Raw genomic sequence first — 27,764 nt, forward strand, 5'->3', positions numbered from 1 at the left:
GGATTGCAGCAGACCTCTCTTTCCAGGTGCTGTGTAGCTTCAGTGAGTCCCCTGGGACCCAGGAGACAGAAATGCGAGCTCAGGAGTATTCCGACTCTCCCTGGGAAACCAGGCCTAGAGAGAGATTTCGGGAAAGTGTTATGTCAGATCTGGGCTTCTATTTCCCAGTCCAATTTCTTATCTACTACCTCACAAAACCGAAGAGAAATTGTTACAGATTGTATAGACAAAAGATCAGAATGTGATTCTCAATGGCAAAGGCAAGTATACATTATAAATAGCAAGACAGCTGGCTTGGACCATGCTGCAGGCCACTCACCCGGTTGAGGGATTTGGATGACATCAGAACCCTTGAGAGGGTATTGCTAGCCAGCTGCTGGTTATTTAGATACACAAAAATTGGAGAGAGAAAACACAGACACACACATACAGGTTCAAGTTATGCAGAGCAATATGAACAACGAGAAAACGGCTTGCCCCTCAGGTGCCCTTCCCCTGGGAGATGACAGGCTGCCTGGTAGAGGAAGGAAGAAAAAAAATTGTATTTTATTTTTCCAGTGAGCTTTACAGCTCAGTAAAGTCTTTGCCTAGTCGTGGGCAAAAAGCATGAGACAATATTCTAAAGGAAGCCAATGGCGAGGCTGCCTGCCCCCGTTGTAAGTTCTAAGAAATGAGATCATTCCCTTGACTTGGCAGCTGGGACAAGGGATCACCCCAGCTCTGTCTTCCAATCTCGTCTACCCCGGTCACTGCAGGGTTAAAATTTGGGGGTTTGCTTGAGGTAGGGTTTGCCTCTTCATTTCTTTATTTTTCAATTGTGCGTTTGCTCTGGAATATAAAATTGCTCACCCCTCCCCCGTGTATGTTCCTTTAACGCCGTGAAGGTGTATTCACAGATGTATCTTCATGCCCAGTAAAAAGTTAAATCAGAGACGAGAGCCTTATTTTCTATGGCAGAATAAGTATTTTAATGTCTGCTAACCCTGTCACTAACACACATTCTTTTAAGGGAAAAAAATGCTTCTGTGCTCTAGTTTTAAAATGCAAAGGTATGATGTTATTTGTCACCATGCCCAAAAAAGTCCTTACTCGATAACTTTGCCAGAAGAGGGAGAGAGAGAGAAGGCAACTGTTCCCCCAGCTGTTTCCTGTCTACAGTGTCTGTGTTTTGTAGATAAATGTGAGGATTTTCTCTAAATCCCTCTTCTGTTTGCTAAATCTCACTGTCACTGCTAAATTCAGAGCAGATAGAGCCTGCGCAATGGAATAAAGTCCTCAAAATTGAAATGTGACATTGCTCTCAACATCTTCCATCTCTCTGGATTTCTTTTTTGCCTCATTATTCCTGCTAACCAATTCATTTCCAGACTTTGCACTTCAGAAGCCATGGGAAAAATCAGCAGTCTTCCAACCCAATTATTTAAGTGCTGCTTTTGTGATTTCTTGAAGGTAAATATTTCTTACTCTTTGAAGTCATTGGGGAATTTTATTGAAATTGTGTACTGTTTGCTGCTGCCTAGAAATGTGATTCACTTTAGAATTTTCATTGTTTCGGAACTGGGAGTTATTTATAAATTGCTGAATATGCAATTCTGTGGGATCTGAAAAACAGCTTCGGGAGATGGATGCATTTCCACAGATATCCGTATGACTAGAAACTATGGCAAGGTACTTACGCTAAATCCCCCACTTATGCAGGGCTTCAGTGGTGTCATTATGGAAGATTCCTGTAAATCCTGTCTATGGTTAAGGGCTATAGAACATGGATATGAACTTTTGGAATTTTTTTTCCTCTTTTGCAGGTGCAGATGTTTTATTTTTAAGATCATGTTTGTGTGTGTATGTGTGTTGTGTGTGTGTGTGTGTGTGTGTGTGTAACTTGTCAGGACTTTATTTACAAGGCACGCCAGATATGAAGAGTTGCATTTGAGATGATGTTAAAGCTTTTAAATATGATCTTTGGAGCTAAGGTCCCGGAACTCTCTGCACTTTTGCCCAGAGAGTCAAAGTTAGAGGGAAATTTAATGTGCCCTTCTGAAAAGAAAAAGAACTCCTTGACAACTCTTGCTGACCTGGCTTATTCGTCTGATTTAAACAAATGCATACCGTTGATGGAAAGCGGAAAGTTTCGAGCAGCTGCCTGTCCAATTTGACTCTTTGGAAGAGGACGTTCGTGGGCAAAGTTTTGCCTTGGGATTGCGGGTTGTAAAACTCTGATTTTATGCTCAGTGTTGTAAAGTCTCTGTAGGTAAATTTGGCTGCCGTTGTCAGTGCACTGACTTCTGGTTTCCAATCGCTGGCCCTAGTTCAAGTTTCCATTCTCAGCAAAATTATATCCTTCAAGACGTGTGTTTTTTCAATTTGCAAGCACTTTTAAGCAGCTGTCACTGACTCCGCTGCTGCAATTGCTTGCGGGCTCAATTCATAAAACGTCCCTGCCGCTTAAAGCAGCATTCATCCGCTGCTTTCAAACACTCCACCGCTAGGACTTTGCTTGGTCAAGTAAGAGGCTTGAGAGTTAAGGATAGATACTCCCTTGTCAGCCAGGCACCTGACTAGGCTGTCCTTGAGATTCCAAGACACATTTGCCACCTTGCTTTAAATGAATTCAGTATACATATCTACTACCGTGTCCCGCAGCTGGGGTATTTTCCTCCCTAATGAGATGATCACAAAAGAGGTTGTGGAGAGTTATCTCTGCATTTAATTACAAGGTGGGGAAACTGGGTCCAAATGAATTTTTCATTCTGGGTCTGCTGAACTTTTCAGAAGTGGAGCTAGCAATCAATCCTTACTTTTCACTGTGCTCGAAGCAGGAAGTGGTTTGGGGGAGCTGCAGGGTCTTTCAATTGTAATTTCAATGAGTCAAGGTGTCCTGCCTAGAGGCAGCAGAACTCACAGACTGATTGTACTCTGAGTCTCAAGATATTTCCTACTGCGTGGGGGAGTCAGAGGGAAGAGGACAAGACAGAGGGCTGGAGCTTGGATCACTATCTGGGCAGATGTAATAGACACAATGGGAAATCGGTGGCTCGATTGGGGGAAATGATTGACTCAAATCCCAGCTGTGCAATTTGTTCATTGTTTGAATGGACAAAAGGCAGTTTACCCAGGCTCCTAGCATACCTGCCTGGGTGTCCAAATGTAACTAGATGCTTTCCCAAACCACACCCACAGAGCAGCACACGTTTTTAAGTCCTCAGTTTTCTATTCACATCAGTCTCATAATACCCACCCTGACCTGCTGTAAAAGACCTGGAACAAACAAAAATGGGTACACCTACAGTGAGTATTTTCTTACGACTATCACCATCAAATTTTAGGGCATTTTCACTGTAGCCCAGACATCTGGAGGCAATTGATGTACCATTTATTTAAGACAAAAAGAAAGCTTTTTTTTAAATTTGGATTTGTGAATGATTTTTGAGAAAGTATTCTGGAATTTTTTTTCTACTTCCTTCTTTTCTATCATATCTTTCCTTTCTCTCTCTTCGTTTTCTTTTGTGTTTGGCAAAATAAAAGGGCAAGGAAATTATGAACATATGGGGCCAATTGTTTCAAACTTTTAACTCCGAAACAAGTTCATTACTGTTTTCCCTTTTGAGAACATAACGTGATAAATTCTCTGGTTCTCTGTGGGTGTACTGGACTGGTTCCCTGAACTAAAGGAAAATGCATTAGAGGTTCTATCTTGTCCTAGAACTAAAGAGCTGATATTTATCTGAGAACATAATGAGCAGAAAAAAAAAAAAAAAATTGTGAAAAAAGCTTAAGTTCTTAAATGCTGGAGATTCATAGGTATTCCTGGGCCTAAATGGGTTAGACCAGAAATACCTATTAAAAATATAGTTTTGACATCTAACGAAGTTCTCAATTCACAGAAGCTATGAGTTGAATGACTTTTCCACCCTGGATTTCATGAGAACTGAAGAACTAGAAGGCATTTATAATTGCAGGCATTTGGTATTCAGCATTACTATAAACTCAACAGAGAAAGGAGGGGTAGAGAAATTGGATTGGCAAAATAACAGACATTCTAGAATTAACCCATTGCCAGAATGTGGGGGGCGGGGTGGTTATCCTATAAGATCAATTGCAGGTTTGCTCTTTTGAGAAGGGCAATGAAAGCCCATTTGTTGAGGTTTCTATGGGAAATACTGAAGGGAAAAAAAACCCACTACTTCTTTTACAACTAAGAGAAATGAGGGCTGGCTGATATCTTGTTTCTAGCAGACCCAGTAGCTTTGGCTGGGGGGCGGGGTGGTGGAGAGTTTCCATGTAGAGGTCTACCGAGAAAATGGAAAACCTGTTCAGTTGGGCTCTCATTTTCTCTTTTATTTCATTTCCATTATTCATGATAATTTGCAAATAGAGGGCGCCTTTCATCTTCAACTGTTTTACAAGGATTAACTAAATATTTATGTTGTCTTAACGAGAGTCAGGGGTTTGAATCTCCCCCCCACCCCACTCCCCCCCACCAATTGCAGGGATGAAGGTCTGGCCACAAAAACAGAAATTTTAATTAAAACAGTTGAACAAGCCTTGCCACTGATGCAGAGCGTTAAGTTGAAAGTTCGCAGTGTGCGAGGTGGGTGGTCAGAAAATAAATTTCTGAGTCAGCTTCTTCAAAAGTGATAATGTTGGATGGACCTGCCACTATTACCAAAAGAAAAAAAAAAAAAAAGAACCGTTGCCATCTAGTTGATCCTGACTCATAGCAAACTTATAGGACAGGGTAGAACTGCCCCATAGGGTTTCTAAGGAGTGGCTGGTAGATTTGAACTGCCAACCCTGGTTAGCAGCCTTAGCTCTTAAGCATTATGCCACCAGGGCCTCTATTATTAAAAAAGCCTCTTTTTGAAACTATAGATTCCAGCCTAACTCCATGACCCTTTTAATAGGGTCCCTTGCCTACCATCCCGCCAGTTGTTCTTCCAAAGTCGCTGAAAGCAGACACATCTGAAAGAGGCAAGGCTACTTCCCTTGGACGGCCTCCTGGAAGAAGCCACTCTTTTGTGCCACAAGTAACAATATGAAAAACTTAATGATCACCTTATCGTCCTCTACAGAAGGAGGACATAGACTGGAACCACAAGAACCCTGCTTCTGATAGGGCTGCAACTGGCTGCCTATCATGGGCTAAAGCACACCCAAGGGGTCCCTGGGTATACTGTGCTACAAAATGGATACAGTGACACAAAAGTCCCTCCAAGAAATGAAGTCAGAATTCCTGTGACAAATTTAAAAAAAAAAAAAAAGCTCTTGCAGGTTTTGAGCTCAGTGTGTACGCATAAGAAAAAAAAAAAAAAAAAAACTCGTTGCTATCGAGTGGATCCCGACTTATAGTGACCCTACAGGACAGAGTAGAATTGCCCCATAGAGTTTCCAAGGAGTGCCTGGTGGATTTGAACTGCTGACCTTTCGGTTAGCAGCCATAGCCCTTAACCACTATGCCACCAGGGTTTCCTAGAAGGCACTTGATATACATGTGTTGATTTGATATTGGACTTAACAAAAGGGGCTTTAGAATGTAGGAGTAGCAGTCTGCTTAGGATGAGTCAATCTCATTCCTAAATCCTCATGTTCTTCCTGTTTCTGGGTTTGTTTTTCCTTCCACTTGTGGTTGTATTAACTGCCGATATACGCCAGGTAAGAAATCACTCTCTCTCAATCTCTTCTCTCTCTCTCCTTTTTTTCTCTCTCCCTCTCTCTCTTTTAGCCACATTAAGTTTAATCAGTAGCTGGAGAATATGTTCTGGTTAATTTACTATCCTGGTCAATAATGGATCATATGCCATCTGTGGTTAGCCCATTTTTTAAGAATTTAAATTAATAAAATGTATTTGGCTCCAAATCTATGCTAAACCCAATTTAATGTTTGTTGATTCAGAAAGTTCCATCAGACTCTCAGAGTGCTATGGACTCTTCATTGTAATAACAGCATTCATCATTTATGTAAAAATGCTCTCAGATATTTTATCTCATTTAATTGTAATAGGAACCCATAGAGAAAGTTACAGTAACTCCATTTCTTCCCCAAAGGCAGCTGAGGTTCACGGAGGACTTCTCCAAGGTTCCGAAGTAGCAAAGGGACTCAAACACAGCTTGTTTGATGCCAAGATATGCTCGGTCCATGACACCCAGCGGCTTCTCCTGTACTTTGTTGTGCTTCTGTGGGGGTGGTTCTGACTAACGGCAATAATGGAATACTGGGGGAAATTGCACCCTGGGTGCCACGAACGGTTTGTGCTTGACTGCTAACCTAAAGATTGGTGGTTCAAACCAACTCAGAGTTGCTGTGGAAAAAAGGCCGGTAATCTGCTTCCATCAAGATTGCAGCCGAGAAAACTCTATGGAGCAGTTACACTCTGTAACACTATGGTTGCCATAAATCGGAATGGACTAGATGGCAGCTTTTGGGGGGAGGGGGAATGCGGCCCTGTCCCACCCCCGCCCCCCTTGCAAGAACACAGAGGAAACGTGACCCTCCTTCTGTCTCTCCGCAGGTGAAGGTGCACATCATGTCCTCCTCGCACCTCTTCTACCTGGCCCTGTGCTTGCTCACCTTCACCAGCTCCGCCACAGCGGGGCCGGAGACGCTCTGCGGGGCTGAGTTGGTGGATGCTCTTCAGTTCGTGTGTGGAGACAGGGGCTTTTATTTCAGTAAGTAGCCCTCCCCCTCACTGCTCTCCTAAAGTCTGAAGTGTGTGGCTCTGTGGATTTACAACCACAGAGAGTATGAGTGAGTGACTGAACGACTGCCCGTGGCTGGCAGCCAACCTCAGCATTGCGTTCCTCACCTTAAAGTAAGCGCAGTGCTTCAGTGGTGCTTTGGCAGGTTCCGCAGACTTAGGTTGGAATTTTCCTCCTTAAGAATTTGGCTTTTAACTGCTTCCTGCTGAACTTTCCTTCAACAATTAAGGTCTACCCTTGCTATCCCACTCCTTTCAATACCGCCAAGTCAACTCCGACTCGTAGGTACCCTATAGGACAGAGTGGAACTGCTCCACAGAGTTTCCAACGAGCTGCTGGCAGATTTGAATTGCCTACCTTTTGGTTAGCAGCTGAGCTCTTAACCTCTGAGCCACCAGAGACCCTACTTTTCAAGGAAAGGACAGGACAGATGAGCCCTGGGGTATTGAGGTTTTGCGTTTTGAGACCTATAGGTGCACATACAAACATATGGAAGCATGAAGTCCTGTTTTAAGTGCTATGTGCTTCAGGGTTCAATAGTAAGACTCTCCAGTCACGTGGACTTGGTAAAAGAACTAAGGAGGTATGTTTCAGATGTCTCCATACAACATGAAATCACCAAGAACTGCCAGAAGATGAACCTCACTCACAGGCATGTTTGCAAATACCCAGGCTCTCTCTAAATGCAAACTGTACTAATTTGCCCTTTATGCAAATTGACCTTGCGTTTTTTTTGTTTGTTTGTTATTACTCTCCTTTGCCATAGCTCTTCTCTGGGAGTCTCCAGGGATATTTAGATCTGGAAAAGGTCTTTGACAAGTACAGGGCCACTTATCCCGTAAGTGGGTCTCAGGTGATTTAAAAGTACACAGCAATAAAAAGTAGACAGCGAAGTCAATGCTTGCAAATAATAAACATAAACAAAAGTCAGTGTTGCCTAAGGGAACTGATCACCTAAAGAATCTACCTCAAGTGCGTCTGTCTCATTGTATATTACAGGGCAATGAAAGATTTAAAGCCAGGTGCTCATTCTGTATACTTCTTTGGAATTTTAGAATCTTGGAAACTGATGGCTCTCAGTGAGCATGAATCATCCTTAAAGGTTCATATTGCTCAAGTGAGGACAGGTTACCTCAGCTACCCACTAGGCTTTGAATAGCTTCTGTGATGACTCACACATTTCAAGTCTGTCTCAGCTTCTTCCCAGATGTCGGCTTCTCTTTAGGCAGGTGTTATGCTTTGTGTGCGTGTGTGTGTCTGGAGGCCCTGTGTATAGTGGTCTCACAATCAGTAGGGGAGATGAGAAGAAAAAGGCTGGTAGGAGACTAACGATTTCTACTCACTGTGGATTTGGCAACAAATAGTTTTTAAATAACTAGTGACAGAGAGTAGGACATGCTTTCTACCATTTGAACGGTTATATTCCCACTCTGCTTCCAGCCAATGCTTTAATTGAGTGAATTTATCCAGTTCTCTGTTACAGTGTAGATGAATGAGTTCATCAGGTGGGTGCTTTTAGAATAGCAGACTTGTCTTACCTCTAAAATAACCTGCAGAAGGCAAACATCCAACATCAACATCAACCAACAATGGGTTGTAATTATTCTATGTTTTGCTGCAACTGATCCACATCTTAAAAATATGAATAAATGGTTCTCACTTTACTTTGCCCAAGAGGATGTTATATTGCCTGATAACCCATTTGCACAATTTTCTTTGATCCAGTTCACTAGGTAATTGCCAAACCTATAAGCATCCTCTGTTATGATGTTCAACATGACATGTTCTAGGATACCCATGTATGGTGGATGGGGACTGGATCGTTCTATGCCTGTGATATCTGCATTAGTTGATGAAAAATGATAATGTAAAGAATGATTTGGTCCTAAGTAACTGTATGATACTTGATTATATATATTAGCACAGTCACTTGAGAATATTGGACACCTATGGTGAAAACCAATTTTAAGGCATGGAAAAAGTTCTTTTATTCTGTTACTACAATGATCAATTTGTTGCAAATGTTTTTTAATTCTACCTTAATAACATGGAGGGCAAGATTATACAAGACAACTCTTGATGTTTAGTGTATGACTTTGGATACAAAGTGGTTTTGTAAATTCTAGAGGATTATGTATCATTACTGTCAGCATTGTCATGGAGTATATGTTTCATACGTTCTGCCTTAGAGAACTCCATGATTTATGTTAATCTCTTGCCTGACATAGATCCTCATGACCAAAAGTATTCTTTTTTAACTTTCTAGTCAACTGGACAGTCCTCTTTTTCTAAGTTATCCCCTTTGAATTCTTTAATTCGAAACAACTATAGAACGCCTGTCTATTGTGTGTAAGGCATTGTACCTGGCATGAATGAGACGCCTAGAAAGATTGAGCTTGTGTTGAAGAAACTCACACCCTAGTTAGGAGGTAAAAACACGCACAGAAGTATTATGAAGTGTGATAAGAGAAAAATAACCATGGGAAAATAGATTATAGTTCTTTATGCTTTTCCTGAGTTTTTGGGGGGAGAATTTTTTAATCACTTGCCTTTACCAGGTTCTACTCTCCCAAGAATAATGCCCTCTCAACTGGCTTCTTGATGCCAAAGCTCATATTTATTCACTTTGGAATGCCAATGTATAGCCTAATGCCTGACATAGTAGCTGTCCATGTTTAATTGGTGAATTGAATTGAATGGAATCTAAATGAATCTAGTTGAATCCAATTAAATTGAATGTATTACATGATCGGGACCTTAGTCATAATGACCATCAAGAGTTAGGTTTTGTCCACTACTTAGGATAATTCTCACCTCAGGTTTACCCAGTTATTTGATGAAACTATTTCTTCTGCTTAACTGAATACAGTGTATACTGACAAGGACTTAGAGGCTGCATTTGGTCATCCCTTTTTTAAGCTACACTGATGGTCTGCTTTGTGTCTGAGCCAATTATTCTTACAGGCATTAGCTGTTGTCAACAAATTTTATTGAGTTTCCTTTTCATCCCCTGAGATTTATTGTGTGTGGAGAAGTCATCTCTAAGCATTTGCAGTCTCTGAAATATTCTTCAGAGGAAAACGGTCTTCTCCACCTCCACCTCATATCAGCTGGCTCTTGTTTTTTTGTTGTTGTTGTTCTTTCTTTCTTTTTTTTTTTTTACTGTTATTTTCAAAGTTTTATTGTGGCTGTGCCTTTTATGTTAAGCTGCTTCAAATCCATTTTGGAAGTTAGCCTGGATTTTTTTTCTTTTTTAAATAATGGAAGACAGTTTCTCATCTTAGTTTGAAAGTCAAGCATCTAAAAGAAACATACCTCTGTAAGTGTATCATTTTTGTCCATCCACAATATTTAGTAAGGAGAGTTTTTAACCCTATTAGAAACAGAGGTGTTTTGAGTAAAAGTTTATGTAATGCTTGTTTTGTACTGATTGAGCCAATGTGAATGGGCTCGTATTTTCCTACAAGCCCTAGAACACAGTAGAAGCAACCTTCTGGATTATTTGTTCTGTGAACTTCTTCCCAGCATAAGTGGAACAGTTCATCTATAATTAATGCAGCTTCCCCAGACATTTTATGAAATGAAAGTTCCAATGAAGAGCTAATTACCCATTCTTCCTTATGCATCATAGTAATAGAGCCTATCAACCAGCCTTGTACTCTCATAGTTCTGTGAGAAAAATGGTGGCATAATGGATGTGAAAGCACATTGGGGAAGAGCTAGCTATTATCTGACCAAATTGATGGAGTCTTCATAGAGCACAGCTTGTTATAACCTCATTTTGTATGAAACCCAGCAAGAGGAAAAGAGCTTCAAGTGAAATACAAGTTAAGCTTGCCACAGATAAAATTTTTGACAGCCCTGGTGATTAACCATTTTAACATGCTGTTTAGGAGCTGAGGGAATTTCTCTCCTTGGATCTAGTTAAGAAATTGATGGACAACCAGCCATTTTGGATGGTTTTAATTAAGAGCAGCCAAAAGAAAGAGAGTTTCTGGGGTCCTTTTTAGTTTTAAGAGTCTATAAACAGACCCTTAAATAAACTGTATATGCTCTACCTCCACAGTCTGGGGAAAAAGGAGAAGTAAATCAATTAGAAAAAATGCTGGATATCCTTTGGGCTGTTCCAGATTTATAGCTTTTGTAAAACATGCTTCCAATGCATAGTTATTAAGAACAGGTCTGAATAAACAAATGGCATTCTTTATGTGTTAAAATACACTATTTTTTATAGCGCTTAAGTGAAACTTTGCAATTAACTTTCATTGTTATTGATTGCAATGACCTTCCTAGAGCTAGGTTATTATTATTAATTCAGACTCCTTTCATTTGAAATATAGTGCTCAGTAAACTGCTCCCAGACCTGTCATTCATTAGCCTTATTGCTTTGGCAGGCATTTAAACTTCCTGGACTGAAATGTTCTTGTCTATAAAATGAGAGGATTTTGTAAAAGTAAACGATCTTTTCTAACTTTAGCAGACTCGTATTCTAGATTGTAATTAAAGATTTGGTGCTATTCAAGTAAAGAAAACTTTAAGTAGTGACCAAAGAACACTTAGTTTCCTTTGCCTTCTTTACACAGTTTGTTGGTTCACAAAGACAAGAGGTTCCACAAAAAGAACTTCAAGAAAGAAGACCCAGCTTCTTTGTTTTGTTTTAAGCTGGGCTTCAACTCCCCAGGGATGGAATAGAAGCTCATACATAACCAAATACATGCTACATGCAGATCATCTGGCCAACGGAGCACATGCCTCCAGAAAGCAGGCCTCCATGTTTCTTTGCTAGGAAGGACCAGCTGACGGCTCTCATCTTCGTTTTCTCTCTCTTGGATGTGAGGACAAATGAGTAGGTCAGTTTTTAGTTGGACTTTATTAAATTAGAAAGGATGAATAAGAGCCTGTAGACCTCTAAACCTTGACCAAAAGTCTTTTTCAACCTATGAGCCTTGACTTTCCTGAAATCAAAGAAGAAACTGCAATTTGGGATATTCAAAGACATGCTCACTCCCTTCAAGACCATCTCCCTAATGGAGAATTATGAAAAGCAAGTGAGTGAAGGGTTCAAGACCAAAAGTTTGGCTTCATTGCCAGACATCCCAGGTTTGAATCCTGGCTCAGCAACTTACTTGGTGGGAAACCTTGAGAAAATTACTTAACCTCTTCATTCCTCAATTTCTTCATCTGTAAAATGGGACCTACCTCACAGAGCTGGTGTTAAGTTAAATGAGTTAATATATTAGGATTTATTAATTTAGAATACTGCCTGATACACAGTAAACACCATATACATATTAGCTATTACACTTATTTATTCCCTTCTGAGATCACTTGCAGAATCTGTTGCAAAAGGTGAGGTACCTGAACAGCCCAATTAACTATATACTCATTTCCTCTCCTTGGGAGCAGCTGATATAACCCATTTTTAGTAGTAACAATTATGTAGTTATATTAGTAACATGAACAAGAAGGAAGTCTTATGTTTGTCTAGTATAAATTACATTTTCAAAATCAGTTGTATTGATTCTTCCACTTTGTCTTTACCCCAGTCTTGGTGGGCAAAGATCATGCTTCATTGGGCAAATGAGAAACGTGAGACACTGTGACTTACTTAATTGGGTGGGTCCAGAAACATGGGCAAGGTCTCTTGTCTCCCAGATGTGTGTTCATTCAACCATCGGCGTTGTTTAGAGACCCAAAGTGTTCCAGGGGAAGAGAGATGCTTCCAAAATCCCAGTCCTCTTTGGGGAGATAAGGAGCTAGAACTCCTGGGTGACTCAGTTGATGCTGAGTACTTCCTAGAAAGGAGGTATGAGGGAGATATCCATGAACCTAGATGTTACCTTCTTGAAAATTTGAGGAAACTCTAGTAGAATTTCCTCAGGGTGGACGAGAAAAGTCTTCTTTGGTTAGAGGCTGCTGCTGTCCGAGAGCCTTCCCAGTCTGGATTCTTGGACCCTACTCAGACAGAACACTGCTGTAGCTCACCTATGGACACCATGATGTGAAGTATGACCTGGAGTAGCCTCTCATCTGGCAGACTTCAGAGTCCTCTGCCAGAAAACCTAAAGTGTTTAATTTCTTGCAGCTGTTAGTTGTGTTGATTTTTCTCAAAGATCTATTAAGGAAGGATTATTTATTTTAGCAATGATCTTCCTTGGAGCACTATGAGAAAGATGGTAAAGGGGAGGTAGTCACAAGGCCCTATAATCCAGACAGGGAACAAAGCAGGGACACATTTTCCCCACCTGACAGTGAAGAGAGCTGTGGGAGCAGCCAGATGTTTGGATTCAAGGCTTCCACCCGCACAGCTATCACTCAACCAGTTGACTGAAGACCACTGGCACTGGAATACCTCATATCTTCACCAGTTGGTAGGGTAGACATTTTGGATCCAAGAGAGAGTTTGGCCATTCTGCAAGCTCTATGGGCCTCTACATATTTTGTCCAGACATCATATGCCATACAAGCCTCCTTTAGAGCCTCTGTTAGAGCCAGCCTCATCTCTCCAGCAGCCTCCGTTCTAATTTCACAGCCCACAATGAAGAATCTGACACACTGAGAACAGGCGCATGGTCTCTCCCAAGGCAATTCCTCATTGTTCTCCATGATGGGCTGCAAAGCTTTGCTCTTTTTGGCAGCCAGACGTCTTTGACAACCATAGTGGCAAAAAATCATTTTTGCACTGAGCTGCTGCCCTGGCAGAGTTCCATCCTACACCTCTCTGTGAAACATCAGTGAGCTCTTAGATCCCAAGGAATTACTTTTGGTTGCCTGGAAAGTTCAAATCTCCAGGACTTATTAGCTGTTAGACTAAGGAGATGACAACGCAGCATTTTGTTTGTCATTATCTATATGCGAGATCATGCTTAAAACATAGCAAAGAGCTGTTATTTGACATGCAATTCCTTAACTGCAGTGAATTGTATGCCTTTTTAACGCATTGTTTAGTCTCGCGTTGGCTAAAGCCACTTAAAGAAGCACTTGGCAAGCTCTGGCTTTTCATTCTTGGCATAGCTGCCCCTCTTACTTTTTCACTGAACCTTAAATACGAAGAAAAACCCTTCACTTACTTTACATCTGGCATATTGCCTTGTGCAATTGGCCAGAACCTTTGCACATGGCCCTCTGCATTTGTCCTAAGGTAATTAATGGCTTCGCAATATTTGATCAACAGCAGCATGGACACAAAGAGAAATTGTGCAACCAGCGGGGACCACACGGTTTTTTTTAATTAAAACCTTTTGCATTAAATGTTCAGACTTTCCATAGGAATAACTGGTCCCATGCAAAAGAAAGCATGTTGCAGGCTCTGGGAAGCCACCCAAGAACTTGATTATTAATTAAGTATACATTACGTTACTATCTCCCTGTTAAAATTATCTGATTGTTCAAAGGAAGTAAAATTGTGGATAGCTACAAGCTTGGAAGACCTTGAAAAATTAAATAGCCAAAAGCTTAATGTTTAAGATGAGGAGTCTGAAACTCAAAGAAAAGTAACATGTCCAAGGCCACACAGCTAATTAGTGGCAGAGGTAGAAGGAGACACTGTTGAATCTGTTTTCTGATTCTAGTGCAGTGTTCTTCCATTTAGCAGTAATTAACCACTTTTATGTCAAAAAAAAAAAATTTTTTTATGTCAAAGTTGGAAACCCTAGTGGCATAGCAGTTAAGTGCTAGGGCTGCTAACTAAAACGTTGGTGGTTCAAAGCTACCAGGCACTCCCTGGAAACTCTATGGGGCAATTCTACTCTGTCCTATAGAGTTGCTATGAGTTGGAATTGACTCGACGGCAATGGGTTTTGGGGTTTCTTTTGGTATGTCAAAGTTGGAGTCCCTGAGTGGAGTGGTGCAAAAGATTAAAATGCTTTCCTGATAACCAAAAGTTTGGAGGTTTGAGTCTACCAAGAGGTGCCTTGGAAGAAAATCCTGACCATCTACTTTCAGAAAAATCAGTCATTTAAAACCCTATGGAGTACAGCTCTGCTCTGACACACATGGGGTTGCCATGAGTTGGAATCTACTGGATGGCAACTGGGTTTTTTTTTTGCTTTGTTTTATTTCATGAGGAGCTCCAATGGAGCTTACTCACATGAACATAGATCTCCTTGGCACTTTTATTCCAATAAGCTCACCTAAGCCTTAAGTTAATGATTTCATTTCCTTTGCTGTAGAAATTTACACCCACTAGAGTGATTCCCTGCCTGTCTCCTATAAGGTGCACAAAGCTTTCAGATGTGCTTCAGGCATTCCAAGTCCACTTACGGGCATAATTTAGACTATTATTTTATATTATATTATTCTGACTCTTTGGTCACTCTCTCCAATGTCAACTTGGGTAGAACTGCTTTGGAATGACTTAGCAAAGCTGTGCTCCTGGAAAATCTGAAATAGTCTGATGAGTTGTTGGACCAGTTTTTTTTTTTTTTTTTTTTTTTTTGCTGGAGATTTCTCTGATAGCCCCAGGCCAAAAGAAATTTACACCTGATTTTTTTGCAGACTTCCAAGCAAATACTCTGTGAATCTCTTCTGACTTTCTTCTTTCATCTGCGGTCTTTATGAAGTCCTAAGAAGGCTGTTTGAAGGGGTCTTTTTAAACTTTGAATAAATGTCAATCACAGAGCCAATTCTGTGACTATTGCTGGGAAGATGGGACTAACTCTGTGCCTTTTACCCTGATGAGACGGGTCTTTCATCAGAGACAAGTGATTAAGAAAGTCTTCGCTAAGCCAGCCCATATGCACCAACTAGTGATTGTCTATGAAACTGGGGAAGGGAGCATCAGGAGTTAGAATTCTGGATTAAACTGATTTGGTGACACTGTAAATTTGAGCTTACTCTTGCCTCCCTTCCTTCCTTTTGACACGATTTTTAAATCTTGCTTCTTCCTCATACTCCCCACTCAACTTCCCCAACAGTGCCATTGGCCCTAGGGCTTCTCAACCTCAGCGCAGTTGATATTTTCAGGTGGATGATTTTTTGTTGGGAGGAGGTAAGGTGGGGGGGCCTGCCCAAATAATTTAAAAATGTTTAGCAGCATAGCTGGCGTCTACCCACTAGATGCCAGTAGTACCCCTCTCTCAATCATGACAATCAGAAATGGCTCCAAGCATTGCTAAATGTTGCCTAGGGATTAAAATCACCCCTGGTCGAGAACCACTAGACTAGAGAAATCACTAGAAAGGAAGTGACTAGAGAGATGGGAAAGCCGCCAGTGCAAGCAACACACTAACTATCAGTCACTGCTAGTCAGGAGTCTGTGGCCCATCACCTGGAGTAAGCAATGGGAAGAGTCACTGTGATTTTGAAAGCTTTTCTTTGAAAACAGAAAGCTCGTCCCATAGACTATTTAAAAGTTATTTGCTGGCCCTCCCTTTGACCATGGAGTTATGAAACTCATTTTATTTCAGTAAGGGCACACAGAAATGGTCTAGAGCAAAAATATGTGCTTAAAAGTTTGAGTGTGACCACCTGGAGCAAATGAAAATGAAGCTGGTTATCTCTGACCTCAACATTTGTGGCCATTCCGCCTCGGTCCCATAAGAAGTGAGCTTTCAATTCCTCACAAGTGAAAAGGCCTGTTTCATAGGTAGTGACCAGAGTTTTTCTCCTCTCATGTTTTTCCTATCTGAGTATCATCACAGTCATTGCTCAGAAACCCCCCTACCAAAAAGCAAAAGAGATTAATGAAATACTACTTTGGAAGCCAGAAGTTCCAAGTTTGGGTCCCACCCAGCTCCCTTGCTTAACAGATCTGTGACCTTCGAGAAGTAACTTAATGTTCCTGCGTCTTACGTTGCTCATCAGTAAAATGGGACTAAAAAATATACTTCAGAGTTGTTTCAAGGCTAAAATATGGGAGGGCTTTAAAAACTGAAAGGACTTTCCAAGTATAAGTTGCTATTAATAGATTGAATTAGATAGGCTCATTTACCTGTTGCCAGTCACAGCCACAAATTAGTTCAATGGTTCAACTTCAACACTACCTTCTGCAATAGTTATAATCTAGAAGTGTTAATTTGGCAGTCTTATCTTCTCAACCTTAGTAGTTAAAAACAAAAGCCTGTTGGTATTTTCCCACTCTTATATCACTTGCATTTAGAACATCTCCCAAGAGTTAAATAATGGATCTTCAGAATGCTCATTTAATATCACCTTTTTTTTGTTTCCTTTCACTTGGAGGAAGCAAGAAAGAGATGGGGCCTATCACTTTAACACACTAAGCTTGCTTACGAAGTTTGTCCCCCACAAGGTGGTTAGGTAGTCACTGAGGTATCACATGTAGGCAAAACATTTCCAGTCTCCCAAGTCAGCTGTTGGTGATTTCTGCTTAGCCTCAAAAAGAAGTGTTCAGCAAAGGGAATGTCCTCACTAATCAGAAAAGTATCTTTGTACTCTCAGGTTGTCTATCTAACTGCTTCTTTATCACAGGCTGACTTAGGGGAATTGATTTTTTTTTTTTTTTTTTTTTTGAACATGGTGTTGATGAAATAAAAATTGTGAGCTGGGTTGTTTTGTCTGGGTTTATCATCATATGGGCCAGGGACCATGTGATTTTTCTATTCCAGAGACCCCACACTCAAAGACTCTCAGAGACTTAATATTTGACGTAGCAAAGTCACTTTTGAACCACACACTCAAATACTGGCTATTGTTGCCATGAATTCCATCCTCTCTGTTTTACTTTGAGCTCCTTTGGAAGTTGTCATTCCAGCTGTTAAACTTCCTTGAAAACAGAGACTAAGTGTTTAAGTTTTTTGTTTTTTGTTCTTTTTCTGTCCTTCATAGCATCCAGTGTTGAGTACTTAATAAAACTCTTTGACTCGATCTCTAAAAAAAAAAAAAGATCCCCAAAGCTATTTCCTCCTATATAGCCTGTAACTTTCCATTTGCTAGTTCTACCATTGCGAATGTGAGATTAAAGATATCAGAGTAAAAAAAAAAAAAAGAAGGCAATCTGAGGTGTCACTTCTTGGAACCTCCTTCACTACTGCCCTCACTGACAACAACTCCTCGTCCAACAGAGAGATAATTCCAGCCATAGGGAGTTTTCAAGGCTACCACAAGAGCAAGGAGCCCTGGTGGCACAGTGGTAAGATGCCTGGCTGCTAAGCAAAAGGTCAGCAGTTCAAACCCACCAGCCACTCCATGGGAGAAAGGTGTGGCAGTCTGCTTCTATAAAGATTTACAGCCTTGGAAACCCTATGGGGAAGTTCTACTCTGTCCTACAGGGTTGCTATGAGTCAGGATCAACCCGACAGCAATGGGTTTGGTTTTGAGTCACCAAAGGTGCTATCACAAATGGGTTCCACCTGTGGAAGTAGTTTTGCGACCAGAACCTCCACTCAGCCCCTCTCTTACATTCTAGCCAAAGTACTTACAATAAAAGGAGTAGTGGTAGTTAAGGCCCCATGACAAACAGTACAGCCCCGGCAGATAAGCCCCAACGCAGATATAACAGGTGGAGTACCAGTCCTTACAGCATACTACAGGTAACTTCTATCGGCCAAAGCAGAACTGAAGAATTGGAAAGGTAGAAAGAACCACAGGTCAAACTGGTCCAGTGCTCTCACCTCCCAAATGAAGGAACCGAGATCCACTGATATACATGAGATCACAAAGCATGCTAGTAGGAAAGCCAAGCCTAGAATTCAGTCTCCTCACTCTCAGTCTGGAGCTCTTTGCACAGCTGGACATTTTAAACTTAACCTTGATAAACTCACATGAAATTAATACTAATAACCACAGTTTATAAAGTCAAAGTGAACTGCTATGTCAAGTGATTTTTGTGTAACATATCCTTGGGTGGATTAACCAGGAAGCGTGATAAGCACGAGCTTCCATGTGCTTACTAATCTGTAGTACACAATTTCATGTGTTTTTCACCACATCTCTGAAACCCATGTGAAATTGTACACAACAGATTAGCAAGTAAACACAATTAAGCCTGTGTGTACCTTGTTTATTGGGTAATCTGTCCCTGAATAAATCAGAAGATTCTTTGAAATTTCAAGCCGTTAACCATTTATAAAAACTTTTTACAATTGCTTCCACCCATTGGATAACATCATCAAGTCCCTTTGTTCAAAATTTGATCAAACTGACTGTATGGCTATGGATCTTCCTAGACCCTAGTAGTCTGGTAGATTGGAGGCTTTAAATAAAAAAAAAAAAAAAGGAAAGAGCTAGTTTCTTTGAAGAGTTAATTTGAATCTGAAGTCATGTCAGCTGGTTGACTAGCTTATACATTCGGAATTGCTTGCTAACTCAGAAGCTACCTAAAAAAAAGATATTGTCAATGCCTTATCTCTGTCTCCCCACATTCCTGACTTGCTAGTCTTCCATAAAGGTCTTCCATGAAGAAGCTTAAATTTTCCTACGTCTTTTGAGTTTTATGTTTCTTTCCATTAAAGTTTCCAACCGTTCATAGACATATTTAGTTTGGCAGAGGGGAGTGGTGACTCATGGAATGAAGAAATTTGAAAGCAAAGCTACTGAAAATGGATCTAATTTCTTTTTGGGGTAATTTGGGAGCGAGCAATCGATAATTTGTCTAATTTTTCCTGGTTTCATCAGCTGCCACACTGCCAAATATTTGTTCTGTATGGATGCTTGTTATCCCTGAAATATATAACAAATTTCAGCCGCAACTATATCTAATATGGTCAATGGGTAAGACTATTGTTGGCTCATTTTCTCATTGTTTTTGGCTGAACACCCTCAATCAATGGCTATTGAGTGAAAAAACAGGATCATATTGAAACCATTTTCAGCATGTTCCTTCCTATGGATCCAACCATTTCACTGTTTGTCAAGCACAGCAAATGTTCTCTATTAAAGGGATGACTGTGTTTTCGGCATAGACGCAACTGTCAGTTAATTGCATTCACCTTATAAGTCCACTCTCCCAATTTGGTGTAGAGATGTTTTTGGCTCTCCAAGGATTCCTTTTTTTTCTACCAATTTTTGCCTCCCACTATGGAACAGATATTTGGGGATAGGTTCTGAGAAGATCAATGGCACACTCATATAATAGGCATGTCAGGCTTACCTTAAGATAGTATGTGGGCCCTGAGTCATATGAAGTATAAGTCTTGAGAAAGGAATTAGTGCCACAAATCTGGCTGGCATTTCTGTAGATTACTAGTGCTTTGCATGTAATATGGAAATCCCTTCTACTGGAGAAGGTAGACGAAGGTGAAGAAACATTGTACCAAAGCACCACGACGTGTAAGCTAAAGACACACAGAAGGACTGCTCTGACTGGTTCTTGAAAGTGAAGCACAGGCCACTTAGAGTCTTAAAGTCATTTAATGGGTGGCTGGCTTATACAACTGATTTTGATGCCCACCTCCCCCCCATCCACAACAATAACAGCAATAATATAGAACAGAGAGGTGTATCTGTTAGAAGAAACCAGACTTGATGGGTGGCCATAGAAAGTGTTTTGTGGCAAGACAACACTTCTTGTTTATAACGGGCAAATTTGGCTTGATATGCATATGTTCTAAGGGGCACATGTCACTGTTGCCTAGCAAAAATTCGGCTTAGTTTGTGAAGATGACCTAGAATCTTGCTATGCAAAGCCACCTGAGAGCTTGTTAGAAAATCAGAATAATTAAAATTTGATCATTACATCTACATTAAGTCATTTAAATCCTTAAATCTGCAGAATCCAGACCAATTAAGTCAAAATTTGCATTTTAAGCAGATGTCCAGGGGATTTGTATGGAAAGTAGCATTTCAGGAGCCCTCATCTAGGGACTGAAAGGAAATAACAGGTATTTATCAATTGGCGGCTCTCAACTGCTAAGACAGAAAACACAAGATAGAGCTGAATTTTCATTGAAGATTTGAAAAACTTGGTTGGGGCCAAACTGCTTATAGTCATTAACAATGTATGTGTTGACTGAACTCCATCAAGTACCGATTCCCCAAAGTTGATGGAGCTTTTCCTCAGAGGAAGTATAGAACTGCTCCAAGGATAACCCCATGGCCTGACCTTCTGTGAACTGGAAATTGGAACTCCTAATTGCTGTGGCTGCAATTTCCAAACCCATCACTGGGGCCAGGAACTGAGCTCCAGCCCTTAAGATCTTGCCAGATTCTTTTTCAATAGCTACATTTTTCAAGAACAGCCAAACAAGCCTCCTTAAAAGAAAAAAAATTCTAATTGCATCGAGTGAACAAATGTGTGTTTTACTCAGATCAGATTGCTTCTTTTGTCATGCTTAGCTAGGTTCTAATATTATTTCCTATAAGCAGGGGCCTATCTATGGAAAATAGCGCCTATGGCAATTAGTTTTAATTTGCTGAATGATCTCTCATAGCTGGCGATGGAAAGGCGATGGCCAATAGAAAATGCTTATTAGCGCCCCTTCTCAAGCGGTGCCCAGGGCACGCGCCCTACCTGCCATACCTTAGGTACACTCCTATTTATGAGTCTGAGTTGATTAGTTCCATTAGTATTCCTATTGGGATGTAAGAGAAATGGTTTAAAGCTGAGAAAAGTGTGTTTCCGTAACCTATCAGAAGATTTAAAACAGCTTTTCAAAAAGACACAGCTGGCTTCCCAGTTGACAGCCTTCACTAGACTCTGTCCTGGAATTCAAGAGCTTCCTCAGCCTAAGCATATTATTGAAGTTCCAAGAGTCCTTTGGTAGCTCAAACAGTTAACCTCTTGGCTACTAACCACAAAGCTGATGGTTCAAATCCACCCAGGTATGCTTTGGAAGAAAGGATATCTACTTCCGAAAGATCATAGCCATTGAAAACCCTATGGAATGAATTTCTACTGCTAAGTATATGGGTCCTCATGAGTTGAAAGTGACTTGATGGCAGCTGGTTTGGATTTTTGTTGTTGTTGTGTAGGAGTGGCTGGGTGGAACAGTTAACTTGCTCAGCTGCTAGCCAAAAGGTTGGAGGTTCCAGTCCATCTAGAGGTGCCTTGGAAGAAAGACCTGGTGATCTAATTCCAAAAAAAGAAAAATCAGCCATTGAAAACCCTATGGACCACAGTTCTACTGTGCCGAACATGGGGTCACCATAAGTTGGAATTAACTCACTGTCACCTGGTTTAGGTATCTGAAAGGCATGGCTTTCTCAGAAGAATGTTACCCCACAGCAGAATGGGAGAGTGAGATAGAGAGGATCAGTTTGTAACTTCTATTCCCTGAAAAGACACTAGAAAAAAGGGAGGGTTTTGAATTGGAGTCTTAGGAAATTGTGAGTTTACTCAGAGTTCTGCCGCTAAATAACTTGGTAAGTGTTTTGCTTAGTCCCTAGGGTCTGAAAACCCTTTTCCATTAGAACAATGATATTCTATAAGATGAACCAAGGCATTCCACCTCTGAAATGGGATCATTGTGATCTCTTTTCCCAATTTTCCAGGGGAAAAAAATAAGCCATATATATAGTGTTCACATTTTTTTCCCATACATTTTCCTTGAATTCCTTTATTCATTTATATACCTATCTGGCCTTAACAAATATTGGCATATATTACCCCTGCTCCAGATATGAAAGATCTCTTTGAATTTTAACCACACACCTTTCTGTTTTAATCAATTCAACAACTTTAAGCACCTGCCCCCTCTTGACTATATTCAAATCTAGGATAAGGCAGTATTGGACATAGCCCACAATTATATATTTATTTCATTTAAACTTAATCCAACAATATTTTAATCCAACTATATCCCTGATTCCTTGGCATTCTCCCCCTTGAAATAATGTTGACAGGATAACCTCTAAGATCTTTTCCAAAACTAACATCTAATATTGTTTCATGGCAATCTCTAAAATCCTTTAAGAAATCCAACTGGATATGAACCTCATCGTTTGTTTCTTTGTTAGCATCCTTCTTTCATTACTTTTACTTTGTGTTGTAGTAAAACGTATGGAAGTAAAATTACAGCGTTAATCAATTTAATTGTAGAATCATCAGCTGGGCACCTGCTCTGGGTTAAGCAACGCACAAGGGGAGGATGACGCCATGCCTTCAGAAAGGTTTCACTCTAGTGCGCGAGGACCAATTAAATATCAACCCTACACCCCCGGTGCTTGAGTCAGATGGAAATAATTCTCCCTGTATTATTCCTATCCTCCATTTACTGAGTGCCTTTTGGTTAGCCAGACGCTAATGATAGCCCCTACCTTCAGGAAGTTAATAATACTCTATAACAGATGTCACAGAATGGTGCTATTCCCCACTCCTACCCCGGCTGAATCCAGCCCACATACATGTTTTGTTTGGTACACATAATATATTTTTGGAATTATAAAAATCAAGACATTTTAAATACAAACTCAGATTAACAACTTCTCTTGAAAAGCTGGATGGTGAGACAATGCCAGGCCTGCACTCCTGAGTGGCGGCTATCAGCTGGAGGATTTTGGGTGGGATACATGCCACTCCAACACATGGCAGTGTCTTGCAGACTTGCTTTATTCATTTATATACCTATCTGGCCTTAACAAATATTGACGTATATTACCTCTGCTCCAGATATGAAAGATCTTTTTGAATTTTATCCACACACCTTTCTGTTTTAATCAATTCAACATGCATTTATTGAGTGTATACTACCACCTAGCCACTAGGCTAGCCACTGCTGACTGGTATGAATAAGATACAAACCTTATCTTTAAAGAATTCCATACAAAACAAAAACCAAACCCACTGCTATCGAGTCGATTCTGACTCATAGCAACCCTACAGAACAGAGTAGAACTGCCCCCATAAATCTTCCAAGGAAGAGCTGGTGGATTTGAACTGCCCACTTTTTGGTTGGCAGCCAAACACTTAACCACTGGGCCACCAGGGCCGCATAAGAACTCCATAGTTTCTCTCAAACTTAGCAAGGGTACAACTCAGCTAGAATTAAAAAGATGATCAAGTCCTCCTGGTGAAGAAAGAACCCAGATCTGAAAAAAGTGAATATGCAATAATTTAGAGATCATCATCGAAGGTATATTTCTTCAAGAGCAAGTGGAGTTTTTGGCCAGTGACCTTGCAAAGCAGGAGAGGCCAGATTCCCAGCCAATGCAGTGGACAGGTTACACAATCACCCACGGTGTTTAGGACAGTGGAGACCATCAAACCAGCTCTTCAGGCGAAGGGTGTTGTAGCACTGTAGTTTGTTTTGCACCAAGATCCAGAACAGCTGTTACCAATTCACTGGACGATTACACGTGTCCCTCCTTCCATTCCCATCACTGTTTAGGTACTCCTCGTCGCTCACCAAAACTATTGCAACAGCCTTCTCAGTGATCACTCTGTGTCCAATCTTGCTTGACACCAGCCATCCCACCCATGAGATTAATCTTTCTGAAGCACAGTTCTAATCACTTTATCCCTTTTCTAAACAATTTCCAGTGACTCCCCATGGCTAAGTAAATTGAGTCCAAATTCTCTAATTTGACAGCAAGGCATTTTACGTAAGGCTCCTATCTGGCTTTCCGGTTGTATTTCCTAATATTTCCCTACAGCAGTGCTCACAAACTTCCTGTCTCTAGGTTTTATTCGGTCCTCAGAAGGGTTTTGTTTGGAAAATACAGGATTTTTATAAACATTTGAGTTATCTGCAAATATTTACAAAATGGCTTTTCCCTTTAGATTTGCACATGCTTTCCGCTTTACCCAAGTCCCCACCACTCTCTGCTGTATGATTCCAGATCATGTTACTCCTTTACTTGCTTGGCCCTGGTAGGCTTTTGGATTTACAGCTGTCCTCTACATATTATAACATCTAACCTAGATGATGTTCTACCCCATATTTTTTCTTTCCTGGGCTTTCCTCATATTCTTCTCACAAATTTTTTACCATATTTCAGCTCTCTCTTTCCTCTGAATAATAATAATATTACTCCTACAGAACTTATACTCTGTCCTATAGCTTATGAGTTATTTATTTACTAATTTATTTTATAAGTGTCCTGACCTTATACCATCTGGTTGACTCTAAGCTCCATATAGGTAACGACTGTGTGTTATAATCTCTGTAAGGTCTCAAATAGTCCCTTCTACGCAGTACAGTCAGTGTGTTCCTGGCTTTAAGTTATTCATTCTCCCTTGGCCTTACAGGCCTATATTAGTTGTGTATGCCCCTAAGAAGGCGGTAACTCACTAGAAATGCAGACAGCACTAAGTCGGAAGGCCCCCCTGGGTTTTTTTTTTTTAGCATTTTCAAGTAGAGAGTGAGAAATACTGTATCTAAAGGCAACTACTGTGGGATTTTAGGTAAACAGAACATGATCCTTTTGGTTGGAAGCTGTCTGTGATCTCCAAATTAAAGCACTACTGCATGCCTCACAAGGAACATTGGAAAATCCTTTAGTGTGCTCGACTTGTGTTAGTATTACAGGAGTCAGTCTATTCCTGGGGCCCAGCTAAGACAGTGAATTGAGCCAATGCCAGGGAGAGCACACAGATACCCTGGAAAAAAAAAATGTAAGAAAAAGGGTTCTGTACACTACACTCAAATGTGCCCATTTCCAAAGTTACTGAGTGCCCACAAAGGAGCTTTCATGCCTGTTTGCCCTGGCAGAAAGACTGTCAACGAGTCATGAGGTTACAGTCAAATCTCATTAGCTCCAGAAATGGATCCAACTCAATGGACTTTGATCCAAATAATCAGTCGTAAATGTGGACCAAAGAGAAGAAAGTTACTCTTTTAAAATGTAATTCAACTCAGCAACGTTTAATGTAACCAGCATATTGATAGGAATCAAGAGAAGGCTGAAAAAAAGAGGATGCAGCCAATATTTACGAGCATCTACCACATTCCCAAGGTATAATGTAAGCACCCACCTTAAGGTACATTCAGTCTGGTTAAGAAAGCAACTCTTACCATCTGTAGGAATAAGCAGCAAAGTGAACATACGGCGTTAAATCAAACTCATTGCCGTCAAGTTAGCACAGCATTTAAGTGTAAATGATTATGAATAAAATTGGTGTTTTTTACCTGATTCCCCCTGACATGGCAGATCTCTACACGTGTTTATTGAATTTCCAAGTGAATAACAAGAATTTTCCTTCTCTTCTCCCTACACACAATCTTGTGAAGTTTTTATTGATGTTTAAAAGTAAGATGGAATTTGTCACCTTCATGCGCCCTCTGTCTGCCTGGGTCCTTGGCTGCGTAGAGGTATGGATGCGCTCTGTTGCCTGAGAGAGGCCAGAAATACTGTGCGAACAAGCTGCTTTGACTTTGAATTGATGGAAAGCTCATGAAAGAATCCTTCCCCTTGTGAAGTTTCCAGGCCAGTCTTTCCAACTCAAGTTCAGCGAGGCATCCAAATTCTATGTAGAGTCATGAGGTTCCCTTCCCACCTGACCGTCTGTGTCACACAGTGCAGCTAGTATCTGACGTGGAGAACATGACATTATTGACTCCTTTTCCTCCAGCACAAGGATTCCTTGCAATAGAGATTTTTCTGAGTTAAAAAGAAATCCAGCCGTGAGTGTCTAGTTGAACAATATTTATTTCGCTACCCAAGACATAACACTGGGTATCAGAACAAGCTCCAAATACAAGGTGAGGAGATTTAGAGACACTGAGGTATCTTGGCTTTGCTAGTTATAAGTTGGGTGTCTTTGGGCAATTCTGTCATTTGTAAAACGGGCACAATAAGCCCAACTCTGCCTAACAAAAGGGTTGTGTGTGTGTGTGTGTGAGAGAGAGAGAGAGAGAGAAAGAAAATTGGGTATTTTGAAACGATACCTGTGAAATCATCACAAAATTCCCAAGAAATCAAGGCCAGTTATAGATTTCTAGAGAGAATTCAAGTGTTGTCAGAATTAAAGAGGGCTACAACCAGAGTAGATTCTGAAGTTGCAAGTGGGCTAGCCAAGATGACAACCATGCATCTTCCTCTAGAGCTTGGGAACTACCACTCCTTTGTGGGTCATGTATGATTTCTGTGGACTGGAATTAGAAGGGCAAAAGTAGGAGTACCGTTATTACTTGGTCTATTAATGGCTTCCCACATTCCACCATCCCGTGTGTAGGGATAAGAGGTTAATCAAACACATCTCTTGGGCAACAGAAATGATCAAGGTTGCCCCCAGAACACAGCTGCTTCAAAAAGTAGGCTTTGTTTCAGGAAAAATCTCCCACAGAGAAACACGAATGCCAAAGAGAACTATAAATAGGACTATCATTTATGTCAATTATAAATAGATGTGTTCCCTTTTGATTAGAAGATTAATGTTAGCTGAAAGTCTGTAGTTGAACAGAAATGAAAGAAAAACTTCTGACAAAATATTATTACATGCTAACAGTCACATTTGATACCTTTCCTCCCTGAGGTATTTTCTCTGATTTTCCCTAAATGAAGACTTACTTCTCATTTGAGTTCAGAATTCAGTTTAGTTTTTGAAGTACTTTTGTTCATCTCTTATCAGTTCCTTAAAACCTCCCATTACGTTCAAGATTACATAGCACACACGTGTGTGCACAGACACACATATACATAGATACACACAATTTTTTTACATAAAAAAATTGAATATCAGTGTTAGGAATTCAATATGGGGTAAAACTTTCTCGTAAGATGCTCCCAAGGTGGCCACTGTGTCTTATCCCAAAAGTTCTCCTTTTCATGAAGGAGATTCTTTGCTGAATTACTGTGTGCATGTGTACCTGTTAGTAAACATATCTTAGCAATGACCACAATGACCAAAGAGATGAAACAAAAGTTAAGTAGAGGAAGGGCCACATCCCATAGGCTGTTGCTACTAAGCACTTGTCAGATATGGGGCCACTTTCCTTTCATTCTGGAGGAACCATTCTCCAGAGGGATCCCAACTTTTTAGGTCTGGTTAGCTGACTACTTGTCCTCTGTTCCTATTCATGACTCATTTCTACCAGAACCAGTGACAGAAAGTCAGCTTCCCATCCAAGCAGTCTTCTAGGTTCATCCTGGGACAAGGGGTAGCAGATGGAGCAGCAGGGTGTCTCAGTCCTGTACTATGCACAATAGAACGTGTGCCTCCTGCCTACTAAGATCGTGGAATGGGAAATCTTACCTGAGTCTGTCTACCCACCTTGTTTCATGGAGGCTCTTGGTTC

The 27,764-nt window shown here is 40.7% G+C and overlaps 1 protein-coding gene across 2 annotated transcripts in view; it reads left to right on the forward strand.

Moving 5' to 3' along the window:
- The first annotated feature begins 413 nt into the window (after positions 1–413).
- IGF1 (insulin like growth factor 1) overlaps positions 414–27,764 on the forward strand; it is an 80,272-nt gene continuing 52,921 nt past the window's right edge. Inside the window, exons 1-2 of one of the 2 annotated variants that reach the window (XM_003405632.4) lie at positions 414–1,449; positions 6,507–6,663. In XM_003405632.4, coding sequence (XP_003405680.1) covers positions 1,387–1,449; positions 6,507–6,663 — 220 coding nt within the window. In that variant the 5' untranslated portion in view covers positions 414–1,386. The remainder of the gene's footprint in view (positions 1,450–6,506; positions 6,664–27,764) is intronic. The other variant, XM_010599759.3, reaches the window with a different exon arrangement.

The sequence above is a fragment of the Loxodonta africana genome, chromosome 4 (assembly GCF_030014295.1).
Source record: "Loxodonta africana isolate mLoxAfr1 chromosome 4, mLoxAfr1.hap2, whole genome shotgun sequence".
Classification (NCBI taxonomy): Eukaryota; Metazoa; Chordata; class Mammalia; order Proboscidea; family Elephantidae; genus Loxodonta; species Loxodonta africana.